At 41.4% G+C, this 16,206-nt stretch overlaps 1 protein-coding gene across 1 annotated transcript in view; it reads right to left on the bottom strand.

The window, feature by feature from the left end:
- The window catches only part of CRB1 (crumbs cell polarity complex component 1), a 163,135-nt gene that overhangs the window by 122,543 nt on the left and 24,386 nt on the right, over positions 1-16,206 (bottom strand). Inside the window, exons 3-7 of the mRNA XM_077278086.1 lie at positions 11,161-11,356; positions 10,938-11,077; positions 9,962-10,129; positions 6,861-7,784; positions 3,867-4,411 (exon numbers count right to left, since the gene is read on the bottom strand). Coding sequence (XP_077134201.1) covers positions 3,867-4,411; positions 6,861-7,784; positions 9,962-10,129; positions 10,938-11,077; positions 11,161-11,356 — 1,973 coding nt within the window. The remainder of the gene's footprint in view (positions 1-3,866; positions 4,412-6,860; positions 7,785-9,961; positions 10,130-10,937; positions 11,078-11,160; positions 11,357-16,206) is intronic.

Raw genomic sequence — 16,206 nt, 5'->3', positions numbered from 1 at the left:
GCCGAACTTCATAAAAAAAAATTAAAAATCCTGCTATTCTATTACATTGGGCTAAACCTCTGTCCCTTTAATATCTCCGCCACGTCCCCCAATACATCCTACATTATTCTTAGTTGTTTTCCTTCATGTAGAATGAACCTACAAGTTTATAAAGGGTTTATTTTAATTCCGATATTTTCGTCCCATTGACTTGCATTGGGATCGGGTATCGGTATCGGATTGGATCCGATATTTTGACGGTATCGGCCGATACTTTCCGATACCGATACTTTCCGATATCGGAAAGTATCGCTCAACAGTCAACACTACTCATTACCTGTAGTAATGGCACCTGTTTAAACTTGTTATCAGTATAAAAAGACACCTGTGCACACCCTCAAACAGTCTGACTCCAAACTCCACTATGGTGAAGACCAAAGAGCTGTCAAAGGACACCAGAAACAAAATTGTAGCCCTGCACCAGGCTGGGAAGACTGAATCTGCAATAGCCAACCAGCTTGGAGTGAAGAAATCAACAGTGGGAGCAATAATTAGAAAATGGAAGACATTCAAGACCACTGATAATCTCCCTCGATCTGGGGCTCCACGCAAAATCCCACCCCGTGGGGTCAGAATGATCACAAGAACGGTGGGCAAAAATCCCAGAACCTTGCGGGGGGACCTAGTGAATGAACTGCAGAGAGCTGGGACCAATGTAACAAGGCCTACCATAAGTAACACACTACGCCACCATGGACTCAGATCCTGCAGTGCCAGACGTGTCCCACTGCTTAAGCCAGTACATGTCCGGGCCCGTCTGAAGTTTGCTAGAGAGCATTTGGATGATCCAGAGGAGTTTTGGGAGAATGTCCTATGGTCTGATGAAACCAAACTGGAACTGTTTGGTAGAAACACAACTTGTCGTGTTTGGAGGAAAAAGAATACTGAGTTGCATCCATCAAACACCATACCTACTGTAAAGCATGGTGGTGGAAACATCATGCTTTGGGGCTGTTTCTCTGCAAAGGGGCCAGGACGACTGATCCGGGCACATGAAAGAATGAATGGGGCCATGTATCGTGAGATTTTGAGTGCAAACCTCCTTCCATCAGCAAGGGCATTGAAGATGAAACGTGGCTGGGTCTTTCAACATGACAATGATCCAAAGCACACCACCAGCGCAATGAAGGAGTGGCTTCGTAAGAAGCATTTCAAGGTCCTGGAGTGGCCTAGCCAGTCTCCAGATCTCAACCCTATAGAAAACCTTTGGAGGGAGTTGAAAGTCCGTGTTGCCAAGCGAAAAGCCAAAAACATCACTGCTCTAGAGATCTGCATGGAGGAATGGGCCAACATACCAACAACAGTGTGTGGCAACCTTGTGAAGACTTACAGAAAACGTTTGACCTCTGTCACTGCCAACAAAGGATATATTACAAAGTATTGAGATGAAATTTTGTTTCTGACCAAATACTTATTTTCCACCATAATATGCAAATAAAATGATTAAAAAAACAGACAATGTGATTTTCTGGATTTTTTTTTCTCAGTTTGTCTCCCATAGTTGAGGTCTACCTATGATGTAAATTACAGACGCCTCTCATCTTTTTAAGTGGTGGAACTTGCACTATTGCTGACTGACTAAATACTTTTTTGCCCCACTGTATATGAGGGGACAGTACAAAGACCTTTCTGATGATCTTTTTAATCATAGACCTGATACAGGGACAAGGGGGCATCCTCTACGTCTGGAGGAAAAAAGGTTTAAGCATAATAACAGACGCGGATTCTTTACTGTAAGGGCAGTGAGACTATGGAACTCTCTGCCGTATGATGTTGTAATGAGTGATTCATTACTTAAATTTAAGAGGGGACTGGATGCCTTTCTGGAAAAGTGTAATGTTACAGGGTATATACACTAGATTCCTTGATAGGGCGTTGATCCAGGGAACTAGTCTGATTGCCGTATGTGGAGTCGGAAAGGATTTTTTTTCCCCAATGTGGAGCTTACTCTTTGCCACATGATTTTTTTTGCCTTCCTCTGGATCAACATGTTAGGGCATGTTAGGTTAGGCTATGGGTTGAACTAGATGGACTTAAAATCTTCCTTCAACCTTAATAACTATGTTACTATGTTACTATGTCTACTATGTCTATCTGATCTAATACTGGAGATACCAGGGGTACTGAGGTAAGAATAAGCTGCTCACACTGCTATCTACTATGTCTTTCTGATCTAATACTGGATATACCAGGGGTATTGAGATAAGAAGAGCCTGCTCACACTGCTGTCAATCTTATCTTTCTGATCTAATACTGGAGATACCTGGAGTACTGAGATAAGAAGAGGCTGCTCACACTGCTGTCCACCCTGTCTATCTATTCTAATACTGGAGATACCAGAGATGCTGAGGTAAGAAGTAGCTGCTCACACTGCTGTCCACCCTGTTATCCTGATGTATTGCTTGGGAAACCAGGAGTAATGATGTAAGAAGAGGCTGCTCACACTGCTGTCTACTATGTCTATCTGATCTAATACTGGAGATACCAGGGGTACTGAGATAAGAATAATCTGCTCAAACTGCTGTCAATCTTTTCTTTATGATCTAATACTGGAGATACCTGGAGTACTGAGATAAGAAGAGGCTGCTCACACTGCTGTCCAACCTGTCTATCTAATCTAATACTGGAGATACCAGAGATGCTGAGGTAAGAAGAGGCTGCTCACACTGCTGTCCACCTGTCTGTCTGATCTAATACTGGAGATACCAGAGATGCTGAGGTAAGAAGTAGCTGCTCACACTGCTGTCCACCCTGTTATCCTGATGTATTGCTTGGGAAACCAGGAGTAATGATGTAAGAAGAGGCTGCTCACACTGCTGTCTACTATGTCTATCTGATCTAATACTGGAGATACCAGGGGTACTGAGATAAGAATAATCTGCTCAAACTGCTGTCAATCTTTTCTTTATGATCTAATACTGGAGATACCTGGAGTACTGAGATAAGAAGAGGCTGCTCACACTGCTGTCCACCCTGTCTATCTAATCTAATACTGGAGATACCAGAGATGCTGAGGTAAGAAGAGGCTGCTCACACTGCTGTCCACCTGTCTGTCTGATCTAATACTGGAGATACCAGAGATGCTGAGGTAAGAAGTAGCTGCTCACACTGCTGTCCACCCTGTTATCCTGATGTATTGCTTGGGAAACCAGGAGTAATGATGTAAGAAGAGGCTGCTCACACTGCTGTCTACTATGTCTATCTGATCTAATACTGGAGATACCAGGGGTACTGAGATAAGAATAATCTGCTCAAACTGCTGTCAATCTTTTCTTTATGATCTAATACTGGAGATACCTGGAGTACTGAGATAAGAAGAGGCTGCTCACACTGCTGTCCACCCTGTCTATCTAATCTAATACTGGAGATACCAGAGATGCTGAGGTAAGAAGAGGCTGCTCACACTGCTGTCCACACATCGCGCTGTTTTCACTCCCCTGTGCAGTGGATTCGGGACCTTGGGCATGCGCAAACCACTACGCCACCAACGGAAAACTAAGCAAGATCTGGGGGAAGACACCACGCCCTTTTGACCAGACCAGCCTGATTGACAGGCGAAAACAGCTACTTTGGTAACGTATTTTGGCAGCATAGGTGGGGAATCGGGGTCCACAAAATACACTGTTGTAATGCACAGCTCAGGCCCTATTTAACAGTATTTTTATCTCATACGGAAAAAACGGGGTGACAGGTGCCCTTTAATAATTAAAGGTATTTAGGAAATTATTTATAACTGCATTTCATTTAGTTATTTTTTTCTATTCCTGCAGAACACCTTTTAATCAAACCATGCAATCCATCTTTGTGTTCTCCATTTTTTTGCTTACCTTGCAGATTATGTTATTTAAGCAGCCTCTCGATAAATTAACCAAAGTTGAATTTTCTGAATGTTCTACATCCGAACTTGGGAAGAACTCAAGAGCAGTGTCATCAATCCTTAGATCTTGGACACAACCATTAAAATACCCTCCTCCCTTAATAGACTCCAAATGATCACCCAATCCTCCAACATAGAGAGAACCTATATGTTTCCTCTTGATATCCAAAGATATGACATCCAATGGTTGTGAAGAGGTGAACAGATCCAGTTTGTCTTGTGTCAGTTTTATAGTAACCAGATGAGCTTGGCCATCATTAATATTATGTCCTCCCTTAGCCGTAATGTTTTTTCCAGTTCTTGCTGTCAATTTACCAGATTCCAGGGATATTATAATATGATAGTGAGTTATGTTTCCCATAGCAAACAAAATCCCTGAACCATGCTTCGTTCTGACAAATGCAGACAAAACCACGTCATCGTTGCGTTGAATCCTCGTTTGGAACACAGCATATGATGATACATTTCCATAACCAAATCCAGCAGCTTCATATTCTAATGGGAAGAAAACCGGAAATCATTGACATCAGGGTTAAAATAATGGAACACTCAGCAGGAATATAGAGCATACATTTACATTCAGTTCATGAACATGTTTTTTAAAATCTACAGGACTGGCAAAATAGAAAACACATGTTTATATAGTTTAGAAATTGGAGGTGTAGGATTGCTATGGTTTTGTGAATATTCTTAAGACAAGGCTGAACGGTTCAAATTGACCACTTCCAATATTCCTCCTAGGAGTAAGAGGTATACGGATATATCCAAAACATTTATTCTCCACTATTTTTTGGCTAACTGGTCTAGATGCAATCAATGTGCAAATGGATCTCAATTCGCAATAGGTCAAAATTTGAAAAATTTGATGCAAAAAGTGTTTGTGTAGCCATGATCTTCTTGTGCAAATGTGCTCATAAGTTAGTCAATGGAAACCTTTACACGTACTACAATTTACATTTGCATACTATGGTATATATATTGTATGTTTATAAAGTAGCTCACATCCAACGGTGTAAAGTTATCGTGTACTTACCTCAAGACGGTAACTGATCTAATCAAAGTAAAATAAAAAAATACAATGAATAAATAGTGAAATATGTATACTCTTAAAGTCATAGGTGTTTGCCATCAAGAAATGAGGAGTCAAGCATCAAAAGTGAAGTTTCTGCAAGTTTCATCTATGAAGCTTCCGAATAAACACCAAAAATATAAAAATGTCATGGAACATAAACTAAATGTGTGTAGTTATTTCCATCTTCTTTTTGATATCAGAGCACTTCTGCACAATGTTCTACTTCTGTAGAAATGAATACTGCTTAGCTCTTTTACAGCTGTCTGGTATCTTGGTATCTGACTTAGAAAAATTGGACAAATGTGTTAACAAATCTGGACAACAAACCGTCGGCCATATTTTTGGATGAATCTACTCCATTTTGATGTTAGAAATTAAATACTAATATCAAAGGGGTTTTTCTCTGCTGAACAACTCATTTTTAACCATTTAATGGCCAGGCAATTTTTCATTTTTTACTCTTTCGTTTTATCCCTCCTTTTATCAAGAGACAAAAATGCTTTATTTTTTCATTGACATAGACACATGAGGGCTTGTTTTTTTTGCAGCACAAGCTATTATTTTCAATGACACAATTTGGTTTGCCATAGAATGTACTGAAAAACAGCAAAATGAATCTAAGAGGGATGAATGATGAAAAAAATAGCAATTCTAGCAATTCTACCATTCTTATTTGTGCTTTGTTTTTACAACAAAAGATCCAGTAAAAATGATCTGGATTGTTTGGAAACATGATTGTCTAGGTACGTGCAATTATGGCAATTCCCAACGTGCCTAGTTTTTTTTATATCTAAGTGGTGAAAAAAAATTATCATTTTGTTAAAACAAAGTTTTGCTTTGTGTCTCCATTGTCCAAAACATTTTTATCTTTCCGTTGATGGACCTGAGCGAGGGCTTGTTTTTTGATTGGTAATCTGACATTTTTATTGATACCAATTTGGGGTACATACGACATTTTAATAGATTTTATTGCATTTTTTTCAGAAGATGAGGTGACCGAAAAAAAAAATTCTAGCATTTAGATTTTTTTCTCATCACAGTCTTTACCATATGGGTTAACTAATTTTATATTTTGGTAGGTAGGGTATTTACAGATTTGACAATACTAAATATGTTTGGTTTTTGTACATATTTATATATATTTTAAACCCCTTTTTTTTACTTTTTACATAATTTTTTTAGCCCCTTTTTGGGAACCTGAACCTGAAATTGTTTGATCAATTGTACAGTATACTGTAATACCAAAGTATATAAGAAAAATATGTTTTTATGCTTCCTTTGGGGCTTAGCCTGTGGTGGGGCTTAGTCTATGGTTGAACTATGGAGTGTCAAGATGACAGCAATGATAACCTATCAGTAACCTACGATCGCATTGCAGGGGGGGCCAATGCCAGCCGTTGCGTGCACACACTAACAAATGCTCTATTTAAGTGCTGCTATTAGTGGTTAGCAGCCAGGGTCAGCTCAGCTTCTGTAACATAACCGGCATCTATCACATGAGGAGAGAGCTCAAATCCTGAGCTCCCTCCCCACTTTCGAACCCTTGCCCAGGACATTTATTCATATCCTTATGTGTGAAAGGGTTAAAAGGCTTCGGGAGGTGAAAAAAAAATGATACTGGCCGCATAGACTGGAGATGACCCTCTGTAATCAGCACTGCATCCCTGGCCTCAACATCCAGTGAGGGCATCACGTAGACGCTCAATTAGTGGCTGCAATGTTCACATCTCATCCAGGCTGAAGAAACAATGATTTTTCCACTGGACCCATAATAAAGCCAACAATATAACAACTTACATTTAGGGCAAAATTTGAAGCTGTAGACCATGATTTGTTTCTATTTCTATAATGATTTAGTTGTAATAGTATTACCTGTGGAGCAGATGTGTCCTCTGTAAGGCCGATGACAATCACAGTAGTAGCTCAGCCATAAATTAACACATTCACCTTTGTTTCCACATGGCTGACTCTCACAGTGGTCGTATCTCTGACAACCAACTTCAACGTTAACTAATATCCCATCTTCCTCTGTAATAACAATGGAGCCCACTGTAATATCGCGTATACAGCCTACAAAGCCTGTCTGAAATTCAACTATTCCAGTGCGGGTTTCTTGCTTCCTCTGTGCTGATGGTTCACCTCCAATTAGTGTGTTCTGGAATGCAATGATTGATGCATTTTCTAGGTGAGACTGGATCACACATGAACTTCCACAAGTGGCGTCAAGCAGTTTGAAACAAATATCGTCTTGGATGATGATTTCAACTGTATGCCAAAGATCATCACTCACATTGTGAGGCAAATGTAAGACAGTGCTCAACTGACTGCTGCGGTGTAAAGACAAGAACAAGAAGCCATTTTGAAGATATAGCCTCCAGGCTGCTGCTTGGTCTCCGAGGTGTAATACAGAAGCAGATGTCTGCACGGTTCGGAAGCTGAAAGATACATTGAGTGGTTCCCCTCTTTGAGGCTGTAATGTGAAAGGGAGGACAGTTCTACCGTTAAATGAGAATGTAGTCTGTTTCTCACAGTAATGGCCTGCATATCCTGCCAAACACAAGCAGGTATAGTAATGAGTACCGTTCAATAAATAAGGTATGCAGGAGCCACCATGTTTGCATATGTGCTCCTCACAGCCAGTAAGAACCTGCTTACAATCTGTACCCCCATAGTAGTGTCCTTCCAAATTGTATGTAGGACAGTGACAGATGTAACTTCCAAGAAGATTCTCACAAGTGCCTTCATTTTGACAAGGATTTGATTCGCACTCATTGATGTCTTGTTCACAGTGGACACCTAAGGTGAGGAGACAAAATAACACATTGTCTACATTTAATGAGTAAATTGAATCCTTTACTAGAAGAAAAGATGAGTAGTTGACAAATGAGATGAGAATAATACAGAATGAGACGAGTATAGATGGATGACATCTTGGTTGATGTGCCGTCATTTAGGGAACACAATACTTACCGTACTTGAATATTGAATTAAAGTGAATAGCTCAAAACGAGCCAATGCAGATGAGAGAGACCTTACCCAAATGGAGGAGGACTGATGAGACCGAGATCCATATTACTGAATGGAGCATTCTCAGAGATGTCCCTTGTACTGATCATTAACTGCGCATCTTGATTCTGTCCCTGGATTAAGTTTCTGCACAGACTGTTTTTTCAATCTCTTAAAACCAGCTTAGTCTAATTCTTCTTATTAGCGTTTATGCAATAAGTAGGGTGAGAAAACTCTATGGGAATCTACTGTTAACGTCATTATTAGCCCTAATAAAGAATGGTTAGGGATGTCAAGCTGCGGTATAGAAAAAATAGTGATGAATAAGATGAATAGTCATCAATTCTGATTTATTGGTATCCAATGCAAGCCTGCCAAATGATGACGCCTTCAAGATATAAGTTGTGAAGCAATTTATACGGAGGATATTCGCTACTATTGGAGAAGTACTTCTCAATAGAAAGTCCTTGCTTACACATGTACTAGATGGTTTCTTCTACAAACACCCTATAGCAGAAGTAAAATCATTGCAGATTGAAAATTTTTAGATTATTTTGCTGCCACTAACAGTTTAGCTATATGGCAACTTTTTTAAAGACTGGAAAAAAAGTTGTATGCCTCACTGACAGAGAAGGAAGTTGGTTAAGAAAATGCAAATAAGTGAAAAGTTTTAATCAAGTTAAGTGGACTGGTTACCATTTACTACTATACAGTATATCGTATTTCTAGTAGGCAGATGAGGGAAGGGGAAATGTTGAAAATTTTTTGTAATTAAATGCTGGATTTGTTTTGATGAGTATGGAGCAGACGGCTCACATTCTCTACCCTACCCTTTTAGTAATAGGTATTTTGTAAAAAATGGAAAAGTATGCAGGCATACATTACCAGATTCTTATATTATCAATATAATCAGCATGTTATATACAGATGCAGTAAAAAACTGTTAACAAATCCTGAATCTGGCATTAATGGTATTAATAAAGCGTGTCAGATTATCAAATATTCTTAAAGCTCATTTGGCGAACGCTTACGTAAGTGTGCCCAAAATGAAATGATATTACAGAATATGGCATTTTCTTTTTCAAAGGAAAAAAGTGTAGGTACTTTTGAATTTTAATTTTGATTTTCGTAAATTCAACTTCATCATATGGTTCTAAGCTGTAAACAAGTGCTGATATATACAATCTGGGCAGTTATTATTCAAGTGAATACTTTGACCATATCACCATTGTTATGCAGATTTTACAACTCTAAGCTGTGTAAACTTGAATGTGCATTGGATGAAGCTGGCCAGGTGATGTGTATTTGTGTAATGAGGGAGGGGGCAGCCTAAGGATGCAACAGAATTATTAGGCAGCGTGTATTTTTCAGGCAAAAAGGAGACATAACTGACTGTGAAGTCAAAAATTGTTACAAGTCTTACAGGGGGTAGCAAGTAAGCACCCAGTCTGGGACATGTGAAATACAGGCTTTCCACATTCATCAATCTACCCAAGGATATCTCATGAACTATACCTTCAAGATTTAACAAATCGCACCTCCAGGGAAGAAAAATCCCTGTCTAGAAGAGAATACCTGCTGAGTGCAACTGTGGTGAAAAAGGCTGAGTTGGCCGAAACGCGTTGACATTCAAAGGTTGCTCTTATTTTTCACCTTTAATGACAGAAATCTTGTTTGCATTCAAAAGGAGTGTGCAATTGTTATTTATTCTACATTACCCTATAAAGTGATACCGGTCGGATTTCTAAAATTTGGGAATAAAATCAAAATTACCTTGCATCTAAGCGGTTATTCTGCTCTGTATTATCTTTTTATTTTTATATTGGGAGTATGTTTTACAATTGATGTTTACATTTGTTTAGTGCAATTTTTCCAACCACATCTGCATATGTTACTCTTTCACTAAAATTACATTTTATGTCATCATTAAATAGGCTTAGATACATGCTAATTACCGTAATACATACCAATGAGTCCACTCCGACATTTACAGATGTAGCTTTTAGATTTATCTTGAGTGTTACCTTCTCCTTGAGACATATTGAACCACGTCAGTTCTATGCACTCGGCACCATACATACAAGGCTGGCTTTTGCACATTGGGACATGGATCTCACATAAAGCGCCAGTATAGCCTGTAATAATAGTAACGTAATTTGAGAATCTCATAAAGTAAATGATAGGGTCTGTGGACCCTGCCTATTATTAGAGAGAATAGCCACGAATCCCGTCTTAAGGATTTCTGGGCCCTCTGCGCGCATCAGTAGGTGCCTTCATGATACAACATGCAAAGGAGATGTATCAACTAATCAATTAGAAATCAGGAGAACACAGAAGTATGGACTCATAGCCGGTTATAGACCTTAGCATGGAGTCTCATTATATCCATATACATATCTGTCCTCCCTTTATATTTTTTTTAAATTACATTATGTCATACAATTTTTTTAAACCAGTTCTAGACCATTTCTTGGCATTCAGTAATAACATTTTCATTAGGCAATGACCTATAAGTGACAGACATCTCTTGCCATACATACATCTATGGATATGTCCAGTTTATAGGCTAGCTGAGCAATGATACAATTGTACAAGTATTGGGGAATTCACCGCAATGGGTAGGCCAAAAAGAGGCAGCAACAAAGAGAAGATTTAAGAAAGCCACATTGTAACATGTAGAATATTTTTATATTTTGCCATTTATACTGTTGGGCAATAGTTATGATAAGTATTAAGCCCCTATGAAAATGAAGAACATGGCATTTGTGACTACCGGAATTTACAGAATAGAGTCAAATGGTTTAGTATTCAGTTCACTGATACACTATGCCTTAATATTTCACTTTAGAAAATTCCAAAAGTGCATTTAATAAAAAAAAGTGATCCCACACAATTCTAAAAGTCACGGCTTTAGTTTGTAGCTGCTTCCAAATAAAAAGGTACCTGGCCAGCAGAGACATCGGAAGCCCTCAGAATCCTCCGAGCAGCTGGCACTGTTCTGGCATGGCTGTGACGAGCACAGGGGGGCAGGGGTCTCACAGTTCAGACCAGTAAATCCCACCATACTGCAGTCACAGATATACCTGCAAAGCGGCAAAACAAAAACATAAAACTCTGATGACATCAAATTATAAAGAAGGGTCATGTACTGTGAGCCACTACTCACCGACCAATCTTATCTTCACAATGACCACCATTAAGGCATGGAGCGCTGGCACATTCATCTATGGTCACATCACAAAGGTCCCCATAGAATCCTTCAGCACATTCACAAGAGAACGATACCGAAGTGTTGAGGCATGTGGCACCGTTCAGACAAGGCTCTGATGTGCACCCATTATACTCCATCTCACAATCTCTGCCTAGAATAAAATGTAATTTAAAACATTTGTAGGGGAAACTTCATAATTGCTGATTATCAGTCTTAAAGGGGTTGTCAGGGACTTTAACATTTAGGATAGGTCATAAATGTTTGATTGGTGGAACATACACTCCCTTTGATAATATGCTTCTGGTGGCGGTGGTGGCCGGACCTGCTCAGTTACAAAGCTGCACAGCACAGGAGTGGCCGAGGTCGGGTACTTCACTTCCACTCCCTATTGATTTGAATATGGAGCAGATTTGCCTTGCCCGGCTGTGGCCACTATACAGTTGACAGAGCTGGGCAGCTCCACAAATGAGCAGTCCCGGACGCCAACACTGGTAACACCTGATCAAGATGGAGGAGGGAGTGTCGCACCCCCACCGATCAGACTTTGATGACCTATCCTAAGGATAGGCTATCAGTGTTAAGATCCTGGACAACCCCTTTAGCAATGACTGCCATTGAAGCATACAAACAATTAACTCTTTCTGTATTTTTAGACAAATTGACAAAATTTGACACATAGTAGATCTGCAAATCTATTTAATTAAAAATTCTATTGTTAGAACTCCAAAAAATACTCCTAAGGATAAGTTCCCATAGTCAGTAAACGCTGCGGGTTGGATGCTGCGTACATCCGCAGGGTCAAACCCGCAGTGGCCATATGTTACAGCATAGTGGATGGGATTTCAAGAAATCCTTTCTCCACTATGCGTGCACCGGCGCCCACGGCTTCCCTGCGGAGATGGACATGCGGCATGTCTTTCCAGACTGCAGCATGTCTATTTATCTTGCAGAGACGCTGAGTCTCCGCAAGATAAATTTCACCCGTACAATGTATTGGACGAGGTGATTTCGCACGGTTCATTGACCACATGCGGAATCACCCGCATTAAAAAAAACAGCAGCGCTTTGGATGGAGTGGACATGTGCTGCATCTAAAGCGCTGCCGATTACTGACCGTGGGGACATAGCCTAAGTGGCGACCACTGGATGTCTCCTGTAATCTGTTTCTGGCAGCAAGAATGGGAGATGGGTTACAAGAAGTGGGGCAAGTATTTGTCTCTTACTTCTGCTCTCCTTTATGTCAATCTACGTGCAAGTAACAACAGAGAGGTGGACTTTCAGTTTGGGGCAGACAAGCTATTGGACAATGGCAAGTCCAGTGGATGAAGAGTGCAGGAAAAGGCATTACAGCACCTTTAGTGCTGATAGTATATTGATGAAGCAATGACCAATTAAAAAGAGATGTTGCCAAGTTACAGAGTATGAGAATTGGGACAGGTCCTGGATTTATTAGACTAGAATGGTCATCAAAAGCATCTTTATTTGTTGTAGGGTTACAATAGGGAATGAGGCTATAAATTCATGCTTTTCCATAGGTTTTAAGTGAAAGGACAGGCATGTTTATTAATCTGCTAGAATAGTGTCACCTTTTTCTTGTGGCACGTGTTGTCATGAATCCCCAATGGCTAGGGATAGCACAGGACAAGCAAAGTACAAATAGATAACGGACGAGCTCTAGGGTGATGGAACCTGGGCTGACCGCTGCCCTACGCCTGACAAACGCAACTAGAGATAGCCAGGGAGTGTGCCTACGTTGGTTCTAGATGCCACGCACCAGCCTAAGAGCTAACTAGTACTGCAGAGAAAATAAAGACCTCACTTGCCTCCAGAGGAATGAACCCCAAAAGATATAGTTGCCCCCTCACATGTATTGACGGTGAAATGAGAGGAAGGCACACACATAGAGATGATATATATAGTTTTAGCAAATTGAGGCCCGCTGTAAACTAGAAAGCAGAACGATACAAAAGGGGACTGAGCGGTCAGCAAAAAACCCTAATCAAAAAAACCATCCTGAGATTACAAGAACCCATGTGCCAACTCATGGCACATGGGGAGAACCTCAGTCCACTAGAGCTACCAGCTAGCATAGAGACATAATAAGCAAGCTGGACAAAAAACCAAGCAACTGAAAATCAGCACTTAGCTTATCCTGAAAGATCTGGGAGCAGGTAGGCAGGAACCAAACAGAGCACATCTGAATACATTGATAGCCGGCAAGGGAATGACAGAAAGGCCAGGTAAAATAGGAAACACCCAGCCTCTGATGGACAGGTGGAAACCAAAGGCCGCAACCCACCAAAGTCACCCAGTACCAGCAGTAACCACCAGAGGGAGCCCACAAACAGAATCCACAACAGTACCCCCCCCTTGAGGAGGGGTCACCGAACCCTCACGAGAACCCCCAGGGCGATCAGGGTGAGCTCTATGGAAGGCGCGGACCAAATCAGTCGCATGAACATCGGAGGCGACCACCCAGGAATTATCCTCCTGACCATAACCCTTCCACTTAACCAAATACTGGAGTTTGCGTCTGGAAACACGAGAATCCAAGATCTTCTCAACAACATACTCCAATTCTCCCTCCACCAGCACCGGAGCAGGAGGCTCAACCGAAGGAACAACGGGCACCTCATACCTCCGCAACAATGACCGATGGAACACATTATGAATAGCAAACGATGCTGGGAGATCCAAACGAAAAGATACAGGGTTAAGAATCTCCGAGATCCTATAAGGACCGATGAACCGAGGCTTGAACTTAGGAGAAGAGACCTTCATAGGGACAAAACGAGAAGACAACCACACCAAATCCCCAACAAGAAGTCGGGGACCCACGCGGCGATGGCGATTAGCAAACTGCTGAGTCTTCTCCTGAGATAACTTCAAATTGTTCACCACCTGATTCCAAATCTGATGTAGCCTGTCCACCACCACGTCCACTCCAGGACAATCCGAAGACTCCACCTGACCAGAGGAAAAATGAGGATGAAACCCCGAATTACAAAAAAAAGGAGAGACCAACGTGGCAGAACTAGCCCGATTATTAAGAGCAAATTCGGCCAGTGGCAAAAAAGCAACCCAGTCATCTTGATCAGCAGAAACAAAACACCTCAAATAAGTTTCCAAGGTCTGATTAGTTCGCTCCGTCTGGCCATTCGTCTGAGGATGGAATGCAGACGAGAAAGACAAATCAATGCCCATCTTGGCACAAAACGTCCGCCAAAATCTAGACACAAACTGGGATCCCCTGTCAGAAACGATATTCTCCGGAATCCCATGCAAACGGACCACGTTCTGAAAAAATAAAGGGACCAACTCAGAGGAGGAGGGCAACTTAGGCAAGGGCACCAAATGAACCATCTTAGAAAAGCGGTCACACACAACCCAGATAACGGACATTTTCTGTGAAACCGGAAGATCAGAAATAAAATCCATGGAAATGTGCGTCCAAGGCCTCTTCGGGATGGGCAAGGACAACAACAACTCACTGGCCCGAGAACAGCAAGGCTTAGCTCGAGCACACACTTCACAAGACTGCACAAAGGTACGCACATCCCTAGACAAGGAAGGCCACCAAAAAGACCTGGCCACCAAGTCTCTAGTACCAAATATTCCAGGATGACCAGCCAACACAGAAGAATGGACCTCGGAGATGACTCTACTGGTCCAATCATCCGGAACAAACAGTCTTTCTGGTGGACAACGATCCGGTTTATCCACCTGAAACTCCTGCAATGAACGTCGCAAGTCTGGGGATACGGCGGACAATATTACCCCATCCCTAAGGATACCAGTAGGCCCAGAGTCTCCAGGAGAGTCAGGCACAAAACTCCTGGAAAGAGCATCTGCCTTCACATTCTTTGAACCTGGCAGGTATGAAACCACGAAATTGAAACGAGAAAAAAACAACGACCAACGAGCCTGTCTAGGATTCAAACGCCTGGCAGACTCAAGGTAAATGAGATTCTTGTGATCAGTCAAGACCACCACACGATGTTTAGCACCCTCAAGCCAATGACGCCACTCCTCAAATGCCCACTTCATGGCCAAAAGCTCCCGATTACCCACATCATAATTGCGCTCGGCGGGCGAGAATTTTCTAGAGAAGAATGCACATGGCTTCATCACCGAGCCATCAGAACTTCTCTGTGACAAAACCGCCCCCGCTCCAATCTCGGAAGCATCAACCTCAACCTGAAAAGGAAGTGAAACATCTGGTTGACACAACACAGGAGCAGAAGAAAACCGGCGCTTAAGTTCCTGAAAGGCCTCCACGGCCGCGGGAGACCAATCAGCAACATCAGCACCCTTTTTAGTCAAATCAGTCAATGGTTTGACAATACTGGAAAAATTAGCAATGAACCGACGATAAAAATTAGCAAACCCCAAGAACTTCTGAAGGCTCTTAACAGATGTAGGTTGTGTCCAGTCACAAATAGCCTGAACCTTGACGGGATCCATCTCAATAGTAGAAGGAGAAAAAATGTACCCCAAAAAAGAAATCTTCTGGACTCCGTAGAGACACTTTGAACCCTTCACAAACAGAGAATTGGCCCGCAGAACCTGAAACACCTTCCTGACCTGTAGAACATGAGACTCCCAGTCATCAGAAAACACCAAAATATCATCCAAATACACAATCATAAACTTATCCAGATATTCACGGAAAATATTGTGCATAAAGGACTGAAAGACTGACGGAGCATTGGAGAGTCCAAAAGGCATTACCAAATACTCAAAATGGCCCTCAGGCGTATTAAATGCGGTTTTCCACTCATCACCCTGTTTTATCCGCACCAGATTATACGCACCGCGAAGATCTATCTTAGTGAACCACCTAGCCCCCTTAATGCGAGCAAACAAATCAGTTAATAATGGCAATGGATACTGGTATTTGACCGTAATCTTATTCAGAAGGCGATAATCTATACAAGGCCTCAGGGAACCATCTTTTTTAGCCACGAAAAAGAAACCTGCTCCCAGAGGGGACGAAGATGG

Source organism: Ranitomeya variabilis, chromosome 8 (genome assembly GCF_051348905.1).
Source record: "Ranitomeya variabilis isolate aRanVar5 chromosome 8, aRanVar5.hap1, whole genome shotgun sequence".
Lineage (NCBI taxonomy): Eukaryota > Metazoa > Chordata > Amphibia > Anura > Dendrobatidae > Ranitomeya > Ranitomeya variabilis.
Note: the sequence above shows the minus strand (reverse complement) of the source record. Positions and strands in the feature narration are given on the sequence as shown.